This window comes from Castor canadensis, chromosome 7, assembly GCF_047511655.1.
Source record: "Castor canadensis chromosome 7, mCasCan1.hap1v2, whole genome shotgun sequence".
NCBI lineage: Eukaryota > Metazoa > Chordata > Mammalia > Rodentia > Castoridae > Castor > Castor canadensis.
The window spans coordinates 111,696,352-111,712,664 of NC_133392.1; the positions used below are offsets into that span (position 1 = coordinate 111,696,352).

The window sequence follows — 16,313 nt, forward strand, 5'->3', positions numbered from 1 at the left end:
ATTACACTATGATGATGATCTTAACATAACATATGCTAAAACTATAAAGCTCCTAGAAGAAAATATAGCAGAAAATCTTTACAATTTAAAAGTTTACAAGGGCTTTTTAGACATGACACAGAATGTAGTAACCATAAAGAACAACTTGATAAATCTGTCAAAGACACCATTAAGAAAATGAATAGGCAGCTAGGCGTGGTGGTGCGTGCCTGTAATTCTAGTTACTCAACAGTGCAATAAATCTTCTTTTTATTGCTAATAGACACTTTAAATAGGGTCTGTGTACTAGTTTTCTGTGGTTACTATTTTATTCTCTTGTATTCCTGGAGGCCGGAATTCTGAAGTCAGTCTCACTAGACAGAAATCAAGGTTTTAGGGGGCTGGGATGTAGCTCGGTGGTACAGCGCTTGCCTAGCATGCATGAGGCCCTGGGTTCGATCACAGCACCAAAAAAGAAAAGACAAAAAAAAAAAAGAAATCAAGGTTTTGGTAAGACCACAATCCCTTCACAAGTTCTAGGGGAGAATCAGTTCTTTGCCTCTTCCAGATTCTGGTGGCTTCTGGCATTCCTTGACCTATGGCCTCATCACTTACATCTTTAAGGCTAGAATCTTCAAAATTCCCTCTGTTCCACCTTCACTTGGCTTTTTTCTGTGTTTATGTGACCCAATCTCCCTCTGTCTCCTTATAAGAATATATGTGATTCTCGATTCTCCTTATAAGGATAAATGTGATTATATTTAGGACTCATCCATGTAATCCAGGATAATGTTCCCATTTTAAGATCCTTTAATCACATGTGCAAAGACTGTTGTTTTAACTTTTTATTTTGGCAGTACTGGGGTTTGAACTCGACCTTGTGCTTGCCTGGCAGGTACCCTACCACTTGAGCCACACCCCTTCATTCTTTTTTGCTTTAGTTTTTTTCAAAAACTAAAGGCTGCCTGGGCCAGCCTAAACTGCTATCTCCCTATTTATGCTTTCCATGTAGTAGGATTCACAGGCATGCCACCACACCCAGCTTTTTATTGGTTGAGATGAGTCCTCACAAACTTTTTTTGCCCAGGCTGGCCTGAGACTGTGGTCCCCCTGATCTCTGCCTCCTGAGTAGCTAGGATTATAGGCATGAGCCACCGCAGCTCTTTTTAATTTTCTTACCTAGACTTTCCCCATAACTTTCATGCAAAAATACCAATAATAACTAGCAGTGTTGTCCCAAGCCAGCCTGAGCAAATAGTTCTTGAGATCCTATCTCAAAAATAACCAATAAAAACTGGGCTGGCAGAGTAGCTCAAGTGGTAGAGCCCCTGCCTACCAAGTGTGAGGCTCTGAGTTCAAACCTGGTACTGTCCCCCCAAAAAAAGAAAGTTAGAGTATGATCAAAAGCATAAAGGAATGTAATGCTAACACATTGTGGTTCCTTTAGTGTATCTGGCTGAATAGCTGTTGAAATTTTAGAAAAAACTAGATTAAAAGCATATTATGTTAATTTTTTCCTTTTTAAAAGTTTTAAAATTCTTACATTCACCTTTTCATTTCTGCCACCTTTCATGCCCACTCCTCTTTATAAAGGTGCCCCTTACTGAAGCAGTGGATCCAGTGGACTTGGAAGATTACCTCAATACTCATCCTTTAGCTGTGGATTCTGGACTTCTAAGGGATTTGATTGAATTTCCTCCAGATGATATTGAAGTTGTTTATAGTCCTAGGGACTGTAGAACCCTTGTTTCAGCTGTACCTGAAGAAAGGTAAGGAGACAGTTATCTATTTGTGGTTTATTTAGATCTTACTTCTTGTGGTGGTTTTGTTTCCTATTATAAGAACAAGAGCTGTAACTCTTGTTTGGTTTATAAACCAAATTTATAAAAATCATTGCTTTGTGTGTAAATTATATACATATTTTCTTTTTTAAAATAGTGAAATGGATCCTCATGTTCGAGATTGTATAAGAAGTTATACAGAAGACTGGGCAGTTGTGATCAGAAAGTAAGTTGTATGTTTATTATAAAATTTAAAAATACTGAATAGAATTTGTAAATGGATTAAGTTAAACTAATAAAAATTATTACACTTGAAATTTTATTTAAGCAAATAGTCAAAGAAGCAAAAGAATAATCTTGCATATAGATACTTTTTTTTTTTGAGTTCCATACTGACTTCTGCTTATTTTCCTTATCAAGTATTAGGTTGTAGCCAGGCACCGGTGGCTCATACCTATAATTCTGTAATCCTAGCTACTTGAGAAACTGAAATCGGGAGGACTGAGATTAGAGGCCAGTGTGGGCAAATAGATCACAAGACCCCATCTCTAAAATAACCACAGCAAAATGGACTGGAGATGTGGCTCATGTGTAGAGCACTTGCTTTGCAAGCATAAAGCCCTGAGTTCAAACCTCAGTCCCACAAAAAACAAGCAAACAAACAAAACAAAACAAAAAACCAGAATATTAGGTTTGTGGAAATTGTATTTCTGTATTATTATAAATCACTAAGAACTAATAGTATATAATAATAGTATATACTAATAGTGGTTTGTGTATTCTTACTCATTTAGGATTCATTCATACATATATATAAAATAACATGATGAATCCTACCAAAATTGTTGAAAAGGAGGGGAAGAAGAAGAGAGGGTTGTTAAGAAAGAGTAACTTAGCTGGGGTTAATTTGATCAAAGTAGATTATATATAAGTTGTAAGTATTAAAATAACAATGAAATCTCTTGGTATAATTAATTTATGTTATTAAAAAATTGACAGATTAATACAACTACTTTTCCAATGCTAATATGCATAATGAAGAACGGCCTTCATAATGAAATTTCTTAACCTTATTTCTCTTAAGGAGACATAATAATGAATAGTGGAGAATTCTGTTACATGATATTTTTCACAAAGGAGGTGATCTGTAGCAAATAGCACAGCTTATTACATGTTGCTTAATAGATGTTGCTTATTGTTTTGTCCCCATGGCTACTGTCTTATTTCACTGGGCTTAATACTGTGCTAAATCTCACTCTGAAAGACAGTACTGACATGCTTTTTAGTTTCAGTGTGATCTGATAAAAGCAGTTTGCTGCTAGTAATAGAATAGTTTTTATGAATTTATAATTTGTACAGAGTTAGGTATTACTGACGAGATGTAATGTTTCTGTCAGATAATTAAAAAATCTTCTATGCATATATGTTAGAAACCTATAATCAAAAATCATAATAAACAGGTTATTTGTAAATTGAACTCAAGTATTGAATTCAAAATAAAGGAATCTTCTAAGTATTTGTTGTTATCCTTAGTTTAGGCAAGAGGGAAAAGGAATTAACATCTGTGGGCACTTGCCATGTGCTGGATATTTTATTGGGTACTTTATCCTCATCTCATTTAAAGTTCTAATAGATAAGGTAACTCAGACTCAAAATTGTTAAGTAACTTCTCTAAGGGCCCAAAAGCCAAAAAAGGGAAGTAGCCAGGATTAGAACCTAGGGGCATCAGATTCTGAAGATTTTTTTTCTGTTATACTAAGTATTATTTATTATCTGCACTAGGGAATGGGAGACAAAAGGGGTTTTTGGGGGACTAGAAGTTATGAGGTATCTTTGAAAGATAGAAGATAGTCATCATTGGAACATAAATGAAAACCATAGTACAGAATAATCTAAGAAATAGATACATGTAATAGCTTCAGTAGAGCTTAAAGGTAAGAAGTAATTTATGTAGGCCCTGGAAAAGGGACCTGGGGCAAATGTCAGACATACAGTTATTTTAAAACCCTGCACCATGTGTGTACAACAGTGGCAGCTTTTGTTTAGGAGCAGTAATTGTGGAAACTTCTGGTAGGGTAGCCCAGGATGGGGACACCTTGGAGAAAAAGGAGCCCTCATACCCAGAAGACTAGGTACTGTCTAACTTTGCCTGGCAGCTAAATTGCCCCTTCCTCATAACCATTGGGTATGGGCTAGAATATGCAGTTCATGCAAATGTAGGAGATACAAATTCTAAACAAACATTGAACCCAGAGTTAGCAATTTTGTTGAAAGGCAACACACTTGTAAGGGAGTTATCAAGCTACAAATGAAAAAACTAATAATTTAGGAAATAATCAATGGAGCACAAAGTTAGACCACTGAATGTAATGAATATACTTTTGTATTAGATATTAAAAGATATTATAACCATAGCAAAATCAATTAGTTATTTTTAGGAATTAAAATTCGATCAGTGAAAAATTTAAATCTGGACAGATGTAGCTGAAAAGCAAACTATGAGCCATGAGATGAAACCAAAAAATTCTTCCATAATTCAGCAAACTAAAAGACAGAAAATACTTGATTCATTAAAAAAAATATTTCTAGAGGTTCTTGTGTGTACCAGGCACTATACTAAACACTATGGCACAACAATGAATAAAGTCAGCTCTTTTCCCTCATGGAGCTTATGTTCTAGAGGAAGATGAGATCAATATAATAACCAAACCAAAGCACAGATACATATTTAATAGATATGGTGAAGGTAAATTTATGAATAAAGGTAGCGTGAAGGGACTATAGCCAAGAAGAGGAAAAATATTTTTATTTTATGTAAGTAATCAAGGGGCTTCACTGATGAGTGATTTTGAAGCAGAGACCTGAAGGAGTAAGTGAGCTCTATGGATAGCTTGAAGAAGAATGTTGATAGGCAGATGGAAGATGTGATAGGTGTGAAGGCTTGGTATTAGAAGCATGCTGAAGATGTTGTGGCTGGAAAAAATAAATGAGTATAAGAATGCCAAGAGATGAAGTAAGAAAAATGGTGGTGTGTATGGGATTGGGTGGGCAATCATATAGAACTTTATAGCAACTGTTTAGAAGACAGGACAATAACAAGGAAAGAACTTTGATTATGAATCACTTTTCTCAGCTCTCTTGGATTGTGTACTGTCAATTTTTAGAACAGAATGCAGCACTATAATTTGTCAGAGCAGCTTACTTATGCAACTTTACAATTTAATGCACTTGAAACATTTCATGAAAGATTAACATACTTGCTTCTGAATAATACCTTAAATGTTACTATACTGAATGTCTTTATTTTAGTTTTTCCAGAAAAAAAATGCTTTTATTTTATGACTAAGCTGTGATTTTAATATCATGTAGCTGCTATTTTAATAACTTCAGCAACAAGATAGGATGTGAGGGATTCATGCTAAATATGATTATTATTTCATGAACTATCTGCTCGCAAGAACCATATCGTCTTCTGGTAATTATAGTTTTGTTCCAATTAATTTTGACTTTATGAGCTGTTGAGCTATGAACAATAACTATTTTTGATCAGTTCTTATTTGATGTTTTTAGGTTTTTTTTTTTTTTGCATCTTTACTAGCATATGATGGAAATACTATGTTACTCATGTATGAAAATAGAAAAATGACACCTGTTGAAACTATTCTAGGAATGAGGAGGAGATAAAAAAGAATGATGGAGGGGGGGAATTCAACTAAGATATATTGTAAGGACTTTTGTTATTAGCACAGTGTACCCCCAGTACAACAATAATATAATATAAATTAAAATGTAAATAAAAAAGGGGTTTCATTGTGTTATTTCCATACATCCGTACAACTTACCCTGATCAAATTCACCGCTTCTATCATTCCCCTATCTTCCCTCCCTCCTTCTTAAAACAATTCCAACAGGTTTCATTGTACTTTATACATGTGTATAAAGTACTTCTATCATATTCACCCTCACCCTTCACCCTATCCTTTTTCCTTCCCATCTCCTGCTGATATCTACCCCTAAGAAAAACCTGTTTTACATTCCTGCCATTCATTTTCAAGCACTAAATTCTATATATGAGAGAGAACATAGATGTTTATCTTTCTAAGTCTGGCTTATTTAGCTTAACATCATGATTGTCAGTTCCATCCTTTGTCCTAAAAATGGCATAATTTCATTCTTTATGGCTGAATCATATTCCATTTTGTGTGTGTGTGTGTGTGTGTATAGATAAATATATGTCTGTCTATTATCTGTCTGTCTTAGTGATTGCCATTCTGACTGGGGTGAGGTAAAAATATCAATGATGTTTTGATTTGCATTTCCTTTATGACTAGGGATATTGAACATTTCTTCATGTTTTTATTAGTCATTTGTACTTCTTTTGAAAACTGTTCAATTCATTTGCCCAATTATTGATTGGGTTATTTATTTTAGCGTTTAATTTTTGGAGTTCTATATATTCTGGATATTAGTCCTTTCTCCAATAAATAGCTGGCTAAGATTTTCTCCCATTCTGTAGGTTTTCTTTTGATTCTGGTAATTATTTCCTTTGCTGTGTAGAAGCTTTTTAATTTAATGCAGTCCCATGTTTCAATTCTTGTTCTTATGGGGTTTTGTTCAGAAAAATATTACGTATGCCTATGTCTTCAATGGTTTTCCCCTAGTAATTTCAAAGTTTCTGGTCTTACATTAAGATCTTTGATCCACTTAGAATTGATTTTTTTTTTCAGTACTGAGGTTTGAACTCAGTGCCTACACTTTGAGCCATTCCACCAGCCCTTTTTTTTTTTGTGAAGTTCTTTTTCAAGATAGGGTCTCGCAGACTGTTTGCTGGAGCAGGCTTCAAACTGTGATTCTCCTGACTGTGCTTCCTGAGTAGCTAGGATTACAGATGTGAGCCACCAGCACCCTACTGGAATTGATTTTTTTTTTTTCTTCTTTATACGTTTCTTTTTTTTTAAAATTGTTTTATTATTCGTATGTGCATACAAGGCTTGGGTCATTTCTCCCCCCTGCCCCCATCCCCTCCCTTACCACCCACTCCACCCCTCCCTCTCCCCCCACCCCCTCAATACCCAGCATAAACTATTTTGCCCTTATCTCTAATTTTGTTGAAGAGAGAGTATAAACAATAATAGGAAGGAACAAGTGTTCCTGGTTGAGATAAGGACAGCTATACAGGGAGTCGACTCACATTAATTTCCTGCACGTGTATGTTACCTTCTAGGTTAATTCTTTTTGATCTAACCTTTTCTCTAGTTCCTGGTCCCCTTTTCCTATTGGCCTCAGTTGCTTTTAAGGTATCTGCTTTAGTTTCTCTGCGTTAAGGGCAACAAATGCTAGCTAATTTTTTAGGTGTCTTACCTATCCTCACCCCTCCCTTGTGTGCTCTCGCTTTTATCATGTGCTCAAAGTCTGGAATTGATTTTTATGCAGGGTGAGAGATAGGGTCTAGTTTCAGTCTTCTATATGTGGGTGTCAGTTTTTTGGCTTTTTTTTTTTTTTTTTGCAACACTGGGGTTTGAACTCAGGGCTTCATACTTGTTAGGCAGGTACTCTACCACTTGGGCCATGCTTCCAGGTCTTTTTGCTTTAGTTAGTCTTTGGATATGTTCTTGCATTTTTGCCCAAGGCTGTACTTAGACATGGATGCTCCTCCCTATGGCTCCTGCATAGCTGGGATTACAGTTGTATATCACCATGCCTGGTTTATTTGTTGAGATGGTTTCCCTAACTTTTCTTCTTTTTTTCTGGCCTGGCCTCAAGCCATTATCCTCCTCATCTCTGCCTCCTGAGTAGCTGGAATTATAAGCGTGAGCCACCTTGCCTGGCCCTACTTACTGGGTTTTTCATTAGCTTGTTAGGAAAGAAAGTTAAATTAACTTAAAAGTTCTCCTAAGCTCCCCCCTCTCTATATTGTGTTATTTAAATAATATATGTATGTATTCATTTTGCTTTTCATTTTGTATGTTTGTGACTTTAGATTAAAATGTTTTATGTATAATGATATAGCAAATTTTTTTTGGTGGAACTGGGGTTTGAACTCAGAGCTTTATACTTGCAAAGCAAGCACTCTATTACTTGAGCCATAACTCTACTCCTTTTTGCTGTGGTTATTTTGCATATGGGGTCTCTCCAACTATTTGCCTGGGCTGGCTTCAAACCATGATTCTCCCAATCTCAGCCTCCCAAATAACTAGAATTATAGGTATAGCCACCAGTGTCTCACTAACAGCAAAAATTTTAAAAATCCAATGCTTTTTATATATCTTTTTACTTTAAAATTTTTGTAGTATTATTAATGAAATATATATTTTCTACTTTCTTAATTTTTTTTTAACCTGGCTTCTCAAGTTTTCCTTTTACTGTCCAATTCTCTGAATTGAAAGTACAACTTAAATTATACACACATAGTTTGCATGGAAAGGAGGAAAATATGATTTCAGTTGTATTAAAGAAACTTTGGAAATTTTTTTTTCTTTTTTTTGAGGGACTGGGGCTTGAACTCAGGGCTTTCACCTTGAACCACTCTACCAGCCCAAATTTTTTGTGGTAGGGTTTTTTGAGATAGGGTCTTGTGAGCTATTTGCTCAAGCTGGCTTCGAACTGTGATCCTTCTGATCTCTGCCTCCTGAGTAGCCAATGTTACAGAAGTAAGCCGCTGGTGCCTGGCTTGGAAATTTTCGTAAACCTCTGATTTAGCAGACTCAAAACTGCTAGAATAGAGCCTTTTTATGTAAAGAAATGATGTAAAGAACAGTTGTATTACATGATGCCAAAAAAAGGAAATAATTTTCAAAAGTTGATATTTATTTAACTGTCTTGTTTGAATAGATATCATAAACTTGGAACAGGATTTAATCCCAATACATTGGATAAACAGAAAGAAAGGCAAAAAGGTTTGCCAAAACAGGTCTTTGAATCTGATGAAGCTCCAGATGGCAACACCTACCAGGATGAGCAAGTAATACTTTTATTGTTAAATGACTACAAAAAGGTATGTTGTAATTGATTAATTAATTGATGTAATCATGTTTAATGTTTTGCATGTCAGGATGATCTCAAAAGACGCTCAATGTCAATAGATGATACTCCAAGAGGTAGCTGGGCCTGCAGTATCTTTGACTTGAAAAACTCACTTCCTGATGCTTTGCTTCCTAATTTACTTGATCGAACTCCAAATGAAGAAATAGACCATCAGAATGATGACCAAAGGAAATTAAACCGTCACAAGGAACTATTTGCTTTGCATCCAGCACCAGATGAGGTATTGGTTCTGTACAGAAGATGCAAATGATCATTAAAACAGCTCTTTTGGGAGCATGATTTATGAACAGTATTATAATAATGTCAGAACTAAAATTTAACCAAAATATAACTGTAATTATGTAAATGAAATATGCTTTTTTTATACTAGTGAATTTATTCTTAATGAGTAATGTCTGTGAATTGAGCATAGTTAGAATCTCATGACTTCTCTTTATAGACAAATAGGTCATTCTTTCCTATGTTTAATTGTAAACACTAAAAGTAAATTCTTAAAAAATAAATTGTAAAGGGTTGAAATAAGATTAGAATATTCATTTTGGTGTTGCTTGTCAATTTGTAGGAAGAGCCAATAGAACGCCTTAGCATTCCTGATGTACCTAAAGAACATTTTGGTCAAAGACTTCTTGTAAAATGTTTATCACTCAAGTAAGTATTTTTTTTACTGTATTACTTTTATTTTTGGGGGTAATATTTTGATTAGTAGCATAACAAAACCTTACTAGATTTTATACTTGTATATGTGTCCTTTTGAGAAGTATTTTTCTCTACCTCATTTTAAACACTATTCAATATTCAAACGTAATGTAGAAAGCTAAGCTTTAGAGCATTTTTGAGCTACAGCTATACAGTTAGTTGTAAAACTTGGAAAAGCATTCACTGTACTCTCTTGATGAGAAATATAAACAGAAAATATCTTTTTCTCTAAAGAGGTGATTTTATATTTGTCACATAGTAGGCTTTGTTATTTGAAGATCTTTTTTTTTTTTTTTTTTTCTTTTTTTCTTTTGCAGTACTGGAGCTTTTTAACTAAGGGGATTTGACCAGCCCAGTTTTTTGTGATAGGGTTTTTCAAGGTAGGGTCTTGCAAATTATTTGCCCAGGCTGGCTTCAAACTGCGATCCTCCTGAACTCTGCTTCCTGAGTTGCCAGGATTAGAGGCATGAGCCACCTGCACCCAGCAAGATTTTAAAGTATTTTTCCCTTCTTTAAAAAACTAAAGAAGGGACACCAGTGTCTCATGCCTGTTATTCTAGCTACTTGGAAAGCTGAAATTGGGAGGAGGATTGAGGTTCAAGTCCAGTCCTGGCAAATAATGCAAGCTTAAGGCCCTTAGTTTGAACCCCAGTACCGTCAAAAAAAAAAAAAAAAAAGACTTCATCACGTGTGGTGGCTTAAGCCTGTAATATTAGGTACTTAGGAGGCAGAGATTGGAAAGAGTGTGGTTTAAGGCTGGCCTGGACAAAAGTTTGGGCGACTCAATCTCAACCAATGAAAAAGCTGGGTGTGGTGGTACATACCTGTCATCGAAGCAACTTGGAAAGATAAATAGGAAGATCACAATCTGGGTATAAATGTGAGACCCTATTCAAAAAAAATGCCTAAAGCAAAAAGTGCTAGAGGTGTGGCTGAAGTGTAGAGTGCCTGCCTAGCAAGTACAAGGCCTTGAGTTCAAACTGCAGTACTACCCCCCAAAAAAATAGGTAAAGGAGGCTGGGTGTGGTAATTCCAGTGTAATTTCAGCTAATGGGGAGGCAGAGAGGTAGGAGCACTGCAGTTCCAAGGCCAGGCAAAGTTAACATGAGGCCCTATCTGAAAAATAAACTAAAAACAAAAGTACTGAGTACATGACTCAAAGCATTAAATGACTTGTGACATCATTGAGGTGATTTATCTTACATTTGTATTCTGCATTACAAAGTACTTTTTCTTATTTCATGCTGTCTTCAGAGTAATTCTGTAAGCTAGGTATTATTTTCTTCATCTTACAATGAAGAAATCAAGTTTCAAAAGCATGAGCATAAGTTAATTGACATGCTCAGTATTATGTAGGAAATGGAAAAAACTATATGCTCTTTTCATTATAACATGTTAATATTATAAATTAATTCTAACTTGAGGAAAAATGTTTCTAAAAGAAGCAACTCATAGTGACAGATCACTTTTGTGTATAATTATGGCAATTTTCTTTTCTTTGAAAGCTAAGGCTTTATGTATTTAGTTAAATTTATCCAGCAACCTGTTTGATAGATTTAAGTGTCTTGAGTCTTTTGAATACCTGGCCACTTAACTTAATACTTATTGTATTAAAATCTTTTTAAAAAACAGCTTTATTACTATATAATTTATATATCACAAAATTTATCCTTTTAAAGTACACATATCAGAATTGTCTATTCATAGTGTTTTGCAACCATCACTACATGCTATTTATTTAGTTTAGTTTGGTTTTGTTTTTTGATGGTACTGGGGTTTGAATCAGGGCTTTGTGTTTGCGAGGCAGATTCTCTATCACCACAGTCCACTACTGTCTAATTTTATAACACATTTATCACCCCAGAAAGCAGCTCTATATCTGTATTGGTCTGCTTGGGCTGCCATATCAGGATTCCATAGATGGGGTGATTTACACAACAGGAATTTATCTCTCACAGTTCCTGAGGCAGCGGGTTGGTTTCTGGTAAGGCCTTTCTTCCTGGTGTGCAGATAGTTGCCTTTTCTCTGTATCCTTACATGGTCTTTCTTTGTGCACAGATAGAGGTCTCTAGTATCTCTTCCTCTTTGTATAAGGAAACCCAATTCCATGGGATTATGTCCCACCCTTAGGAATTCATTTAACCTTTATTATCGTCCTGTGTTTAGATTGTCACATTTAAGATTAGGGCTTTAACATAAGAATTCTACAGGGAATCCATTCAGTCTATAACAATACTCATCGCAACTTACCCTGCGTTCTCTCTTCCTCTGTGCCCCTGCAGACCACTGACTTACATTCTGTTTCTATAAGTTCACCTATCTGTAGTTCATGTAAACAGAATTATAAAAGATGTGACTTTTGTTTGTAGCTTCTTCACACAGCATGTTTTCATGGCTCATCTCTGTTGTAGTGTATACCAGTAATTGTTTATATGGCTGAACAGTATTCCACTCAGTGGCTATACCACATTTTGCTTATTTATTGGTCAGTTAATGAACATTTGGAGTATTTCTACTTTGAAGTGCATGTTTTTGTTCATATGTGGAATCAAGACCTAAAATAACAACAACAACAAAAAGAATCTGACATGATTGTAAAAGGGAGACTGGGGGGAGGGGAAGAACTAATGGGAGAGGAGAAAGTGAGGGGGGGTGAGGGAGAAGGTGAATATTACATTTAATGTAATTACATTTTATGCAGTTACATTTTATGTATATGTATGAAATAGCATAATGAAACCCACTAAAACCGGTTAAAAAGGAGGGGGAATAGGGAGAGGAGTTAAGAAAGAGTGATATAAATGGGGTAAATTTGATCAAAGTACATACATTATATGTATGTATAAAAATATCACAATGAAAACCCTTTGTACAATTAATTTATGCTAATAAAATTTTAAATAACATTAAAGTTACTTCCTATTTGGGACTGGCAGAGTGGCTCAAGTGATAAGAGTACCTGCCTAGCAAGCATGAAGCCCTGAGTTCAAACCCCATTGCCTCCAAAGAAAAAAAAATGTTTTACCTCCTATTAAAAAATAATAGCTTTATTGACATATAATTTCTATATTATGCAGTTTACTCAATGTATACACAGTATATATAATTCACCAGTCATTCACCCCCTTTACCACAGTATTCAGTTCACTGAGTTTTGTTATATTCACATGTGTATGCAACTTTCATCATAATAAATTTTAAAGCAGTTTCATTACCTGCCGTCTGTCTTTGTCTCTATTTCTGTTCTGTCTGCCTCTATCTGCCTGTCTTTGTATGTGAGTAACCTGATTACCAGTTAGAAAGTGATTAGTGCCACCAAAGGGGTATAAAATGCCATGAGTATTTTAGGAAGTTTAGGAATAAATGTAGCTGGAGAAATTAAGAAGGGTTACATTAGAGAAGGTAATAGTTACTTGAGAGTGTGACAGGTAAGTGTGAAAAGTATATTTTAGTAGGATGGTATAATATAGGTAAAGGCACAAAGGTAGAAAAGTGCAAGGTAGTGAGATAATTTAGTTTTGTAATCAGAATTTCTAACTATATCTTTTAAATGTTTTTTAAAATTAGTTTATGCTTTTTGTTTATAAGGTTTGAGATTGAAATTGAGCCCATTTTTGCAAGTTTGGCGTTATATGATGTCAAGGAAAAGAAGAAGGTAAGGTTATGTAATTTGATTGTAATCATTTGTCTTAATCATTGATTTCAGAAACCGCTTTTTTAGGTTGTTTTATAAGAGAAGTAATGATTTTTTGAACAGTATTAAACATGGATCTTTGAAAAAGGAAATAGGAATTTAATATATCAAACTACTGAGATATTTTCTCATTAGAAAATAATTTAAACTAGTTTTTGTTTCATTGAAAGAGTTTCAAAAGCAAGTAGCAGGAACAATTTTCTTTTAATTTAAGGAATAGACAAGACAGCATAAGAAAAGCATTTTAGGCAAACAATATGTAAAAGTTAAGAATAGTGACAACTGAAATTTTATTGACATAATTTTCAACTTCTCAACAGCTAAAAGATGACTTTACATATATTTTAAATATTCTATCTTAGGGAATGGTTTTAGTTTTATGATGGTATCTTTATTACACTTGGTTTTCAGTGACTACCTTATACATTTTTTAATTTAAAATTCCAAGCCTAATGTGTAGTAGAAAGTTAAAGTGTCTTCATTGAACTATGTTGTCAATATATGATATATGGTGGATTTCTTTAGTAGAACTCTCCTCCATCAGCTTTATTTGCTAAATGAAAACTGTTGAGATATTATTCATGTAATTTTTAAAAAACTCAGTTTAAATTGAGTCATTTATTTCTGTGATAATTTCTTTATATACTTTGTATATTTTACTCAAAAGTGTTTGCAATATGACTCTTTAGAAAATGTTTGTTATATCCCAAATAACTTATACATTTCTTTTGCTTTATGTTAGACCTCTAAAGATTGTTTGGCAGCACTGGGGTTTGAACTTAGGGCTAGGGCTTCCTAGGCAGGTGCTGTATACTGGAGTTACTTCCTTAGCCCTACACATGTCATGATTGGTGTCACTGAAATACATTACAAGCTATGGGTTATAGTATAATGTCCTAATACCTATAACATTTAAAGAAGACTGGGTATGTGTGATTTTTATGAGCTTTTAAAAAATGTGCAGAGTTTAAAATTAAATATATGAATGTATTATTTTTAGATTTCAGAAAATTTTTATTTCGACCTTAATTCTGAGCAGATGAAAGGATTATTACGTCCACATGTACCACCAGCTGCCATTACTACCCTGGCAAGATCAGCTATTTTTTCTATAACTTACCCTTCCCAAGATGTTTTTCTTGTAATAAAGGTGAGAATAATGTTAAATATATTTGTTTACTATATAGTGTCTATATTCTTGTCCCTATCAATATTGGAAACCTTTTTTTTTTTTTGCTGGTACTGGGGTTTGAACTCGAGCTTTACACTTGTTAGGCAGGTGCTCTACCATTTGAGCCACTCTGCCAGCCCCTTTTTGTGTTGGGTAGTTTTGAGACAGGGTTTCGAACTATTTGCCTACACTGGTTTTGAATCACTATTCCCCTGATCTCTGCCTCCCGAATTGCTAGGATTACAGGCATGAGCCATTTAACGCCCAGCTAATATTGCAAACTTTTTAAGGGCAAAGATTTGACCTTTACCTGTTTTTCCATCATGATATTCCATAACACATTATTAGACACATACTAAAGTGCTACCTGATTTTTCTCAAATGGATAGTTACATTAATCAGAATTCTCCAGGGTTTATTTTAAGGAATTGCTTCACATGATTATGAAATGTCTGCAATTGGTGGTTGACAAGTTGACTACAAATTCAGGTAAGGGTTAGTTGATTATGTACTCTTGAGTCCGAAGTCCACAAAGCAGCAGACTTGGAGCTCAGGAGGGTTTCTTAGCTATAGTCCTGAGGAGAAATCCTTCTGGAAAACTCAGTCTTTGCTCTTAAGCCCTTGAACTGACTTGATGAGGCCCACCCACACAATAGAGAATAATATACTTTACTCAAAGTCTACTGCTTTAAATATTAATCATCTCAAAAAAATACTTTCACAGCATTAGACTGGTGTTTGACCAAACACCTAGGTAGCATAGCCTAACCAAGCTAACATATAAAATTAACCATTATAGAACCTTGAGTGTAATTATATCACTCAGTTTCTAAATCATATAAATACTAAAAGCTAAATCATTGAGGTCACATAGCATTATGACTTGAATGTCAGCCAATTAAGAATAAGAATTACAATATAGACATGGTGGTGCATACCTGTAGTTAGAGCATTCAGGAAACTGCTGCTGGAAGATCTCAAATTTGAGGCCTTCTTAAGCTACATAGAGAGTCCCTATCTTAAGAAAAAAAATGTATGTAAATTCTAAAATCTAAATATTATTAAGCTACTTTGTGTAACTTAGAGAATAATTTGCCTTAACTTGACTTTGACTTGGGAGTTGCCTAAAGTATATTCCTTAATCTCTTTGTTTTATTTATATAAAATTAGCATAAAGAGGTTATTTATTTATTTATTTATTTTTTTGCAGCACTGGGGTTGTGAACTCAGGGCTTCATGCTTGCTAGGCAAGCCCTCTACCACTTGAGCCACTCTGCCAGCCCTGCTTTGTGTTGGGTATTTTTGAGGCAGGGTCTTGCAAACTATTTTCCCTGGCTGGCTTCTAACCACAATCCTCCTAATCTCTGCCTTCTGAGTAGCTAGGATTACAGGCATGAGCACTGACACCCAGCATGAATTTTTATAATAAGATTATAAAGTGAATTGTTATGAAATGAATCCTCTTTATCCATAGGAATAGTGTTCTAATTCCTATGAATTCAGTTTAAAATAAATCTTAGTTACAATAAATTGTCCTGCAAACAAAAATTAAGAAGTAATTATCTTTAGAAATTCACATAAAAGAGTGAAATTTAGTTCTAGCAATGAGTGCAAATGAAAAATACAGAGTAATTTTACTTGGGGAAAATGGCAAGTTTTCATAAAACAATGTATTAATGGGAACTAGTAAAATAAAGATAATTAGAATATTGATTGGTTGAAAATGAGATTTAGTGATGAGATTGGTTGTCATCAAGAGAAGGAATGTCTAAGATAGGATTAAGAATAAGACATTGAACTTCAATATAAGTAAATAGGTAAATCATGATGCATTCAAATAATGTAGTGTTATGGCCATTAAAGCCATGATTTGGAAGAATTTTTTTTAACAACTTTTGTTAGCATATGTTAGTTGTACAGAGGGCCTTTATTATGATATTTATATGCA

The 16,313-nt window shown here is 34.5% G+C and overlaps 1 protein-coding gene across 13 annotated transcripts in view; it reads left to right on the forward strand.

Moving 5' to 3' along the window:
- Positions 1–16,313, forward strand: part of Dock7 (dedicator of cytokinesis 7) — a 207,473-nt gene that overhangs the window by 39,520 nt on the left and 151,640 nt on the right. For all 13 annotated transcript variants that reach the window (XR_012449875.1, XM_074079907.1, XM_074079908.1 and 10 more), the window contains exons 3-9: positions 1,573–1,748; positions 1,918–1,986; positions 8,592–8,721; positions 8,812–9,024; positions 9,367–9,452; positions 13,089–13,155; positions 14,195–14,344. Coding sequence is in view for 12 of the 13 variants with exons in the window: in XM_074079907.1 (XP_073936008.1) it covers positions 1,573–1,748; positions 1,918–1,986; positions 8,592–8,721; positions 8,812–9,024; positions 9,367–9,452; positions 13,089–13,155; positions 14,195–14,344 (891 nt within the window). In the remaining variant the exon portion in view is untranslated. The remainder of the gene's footprint in view (positions 1–1,572; positions 1,749–1,917; positions 1,987–8,591; positions 8,722–8,811; positions 9,025–9,366; positions 9,453–13,088; positions 13,156–14,194; positions 14,345–16,313) is intronic.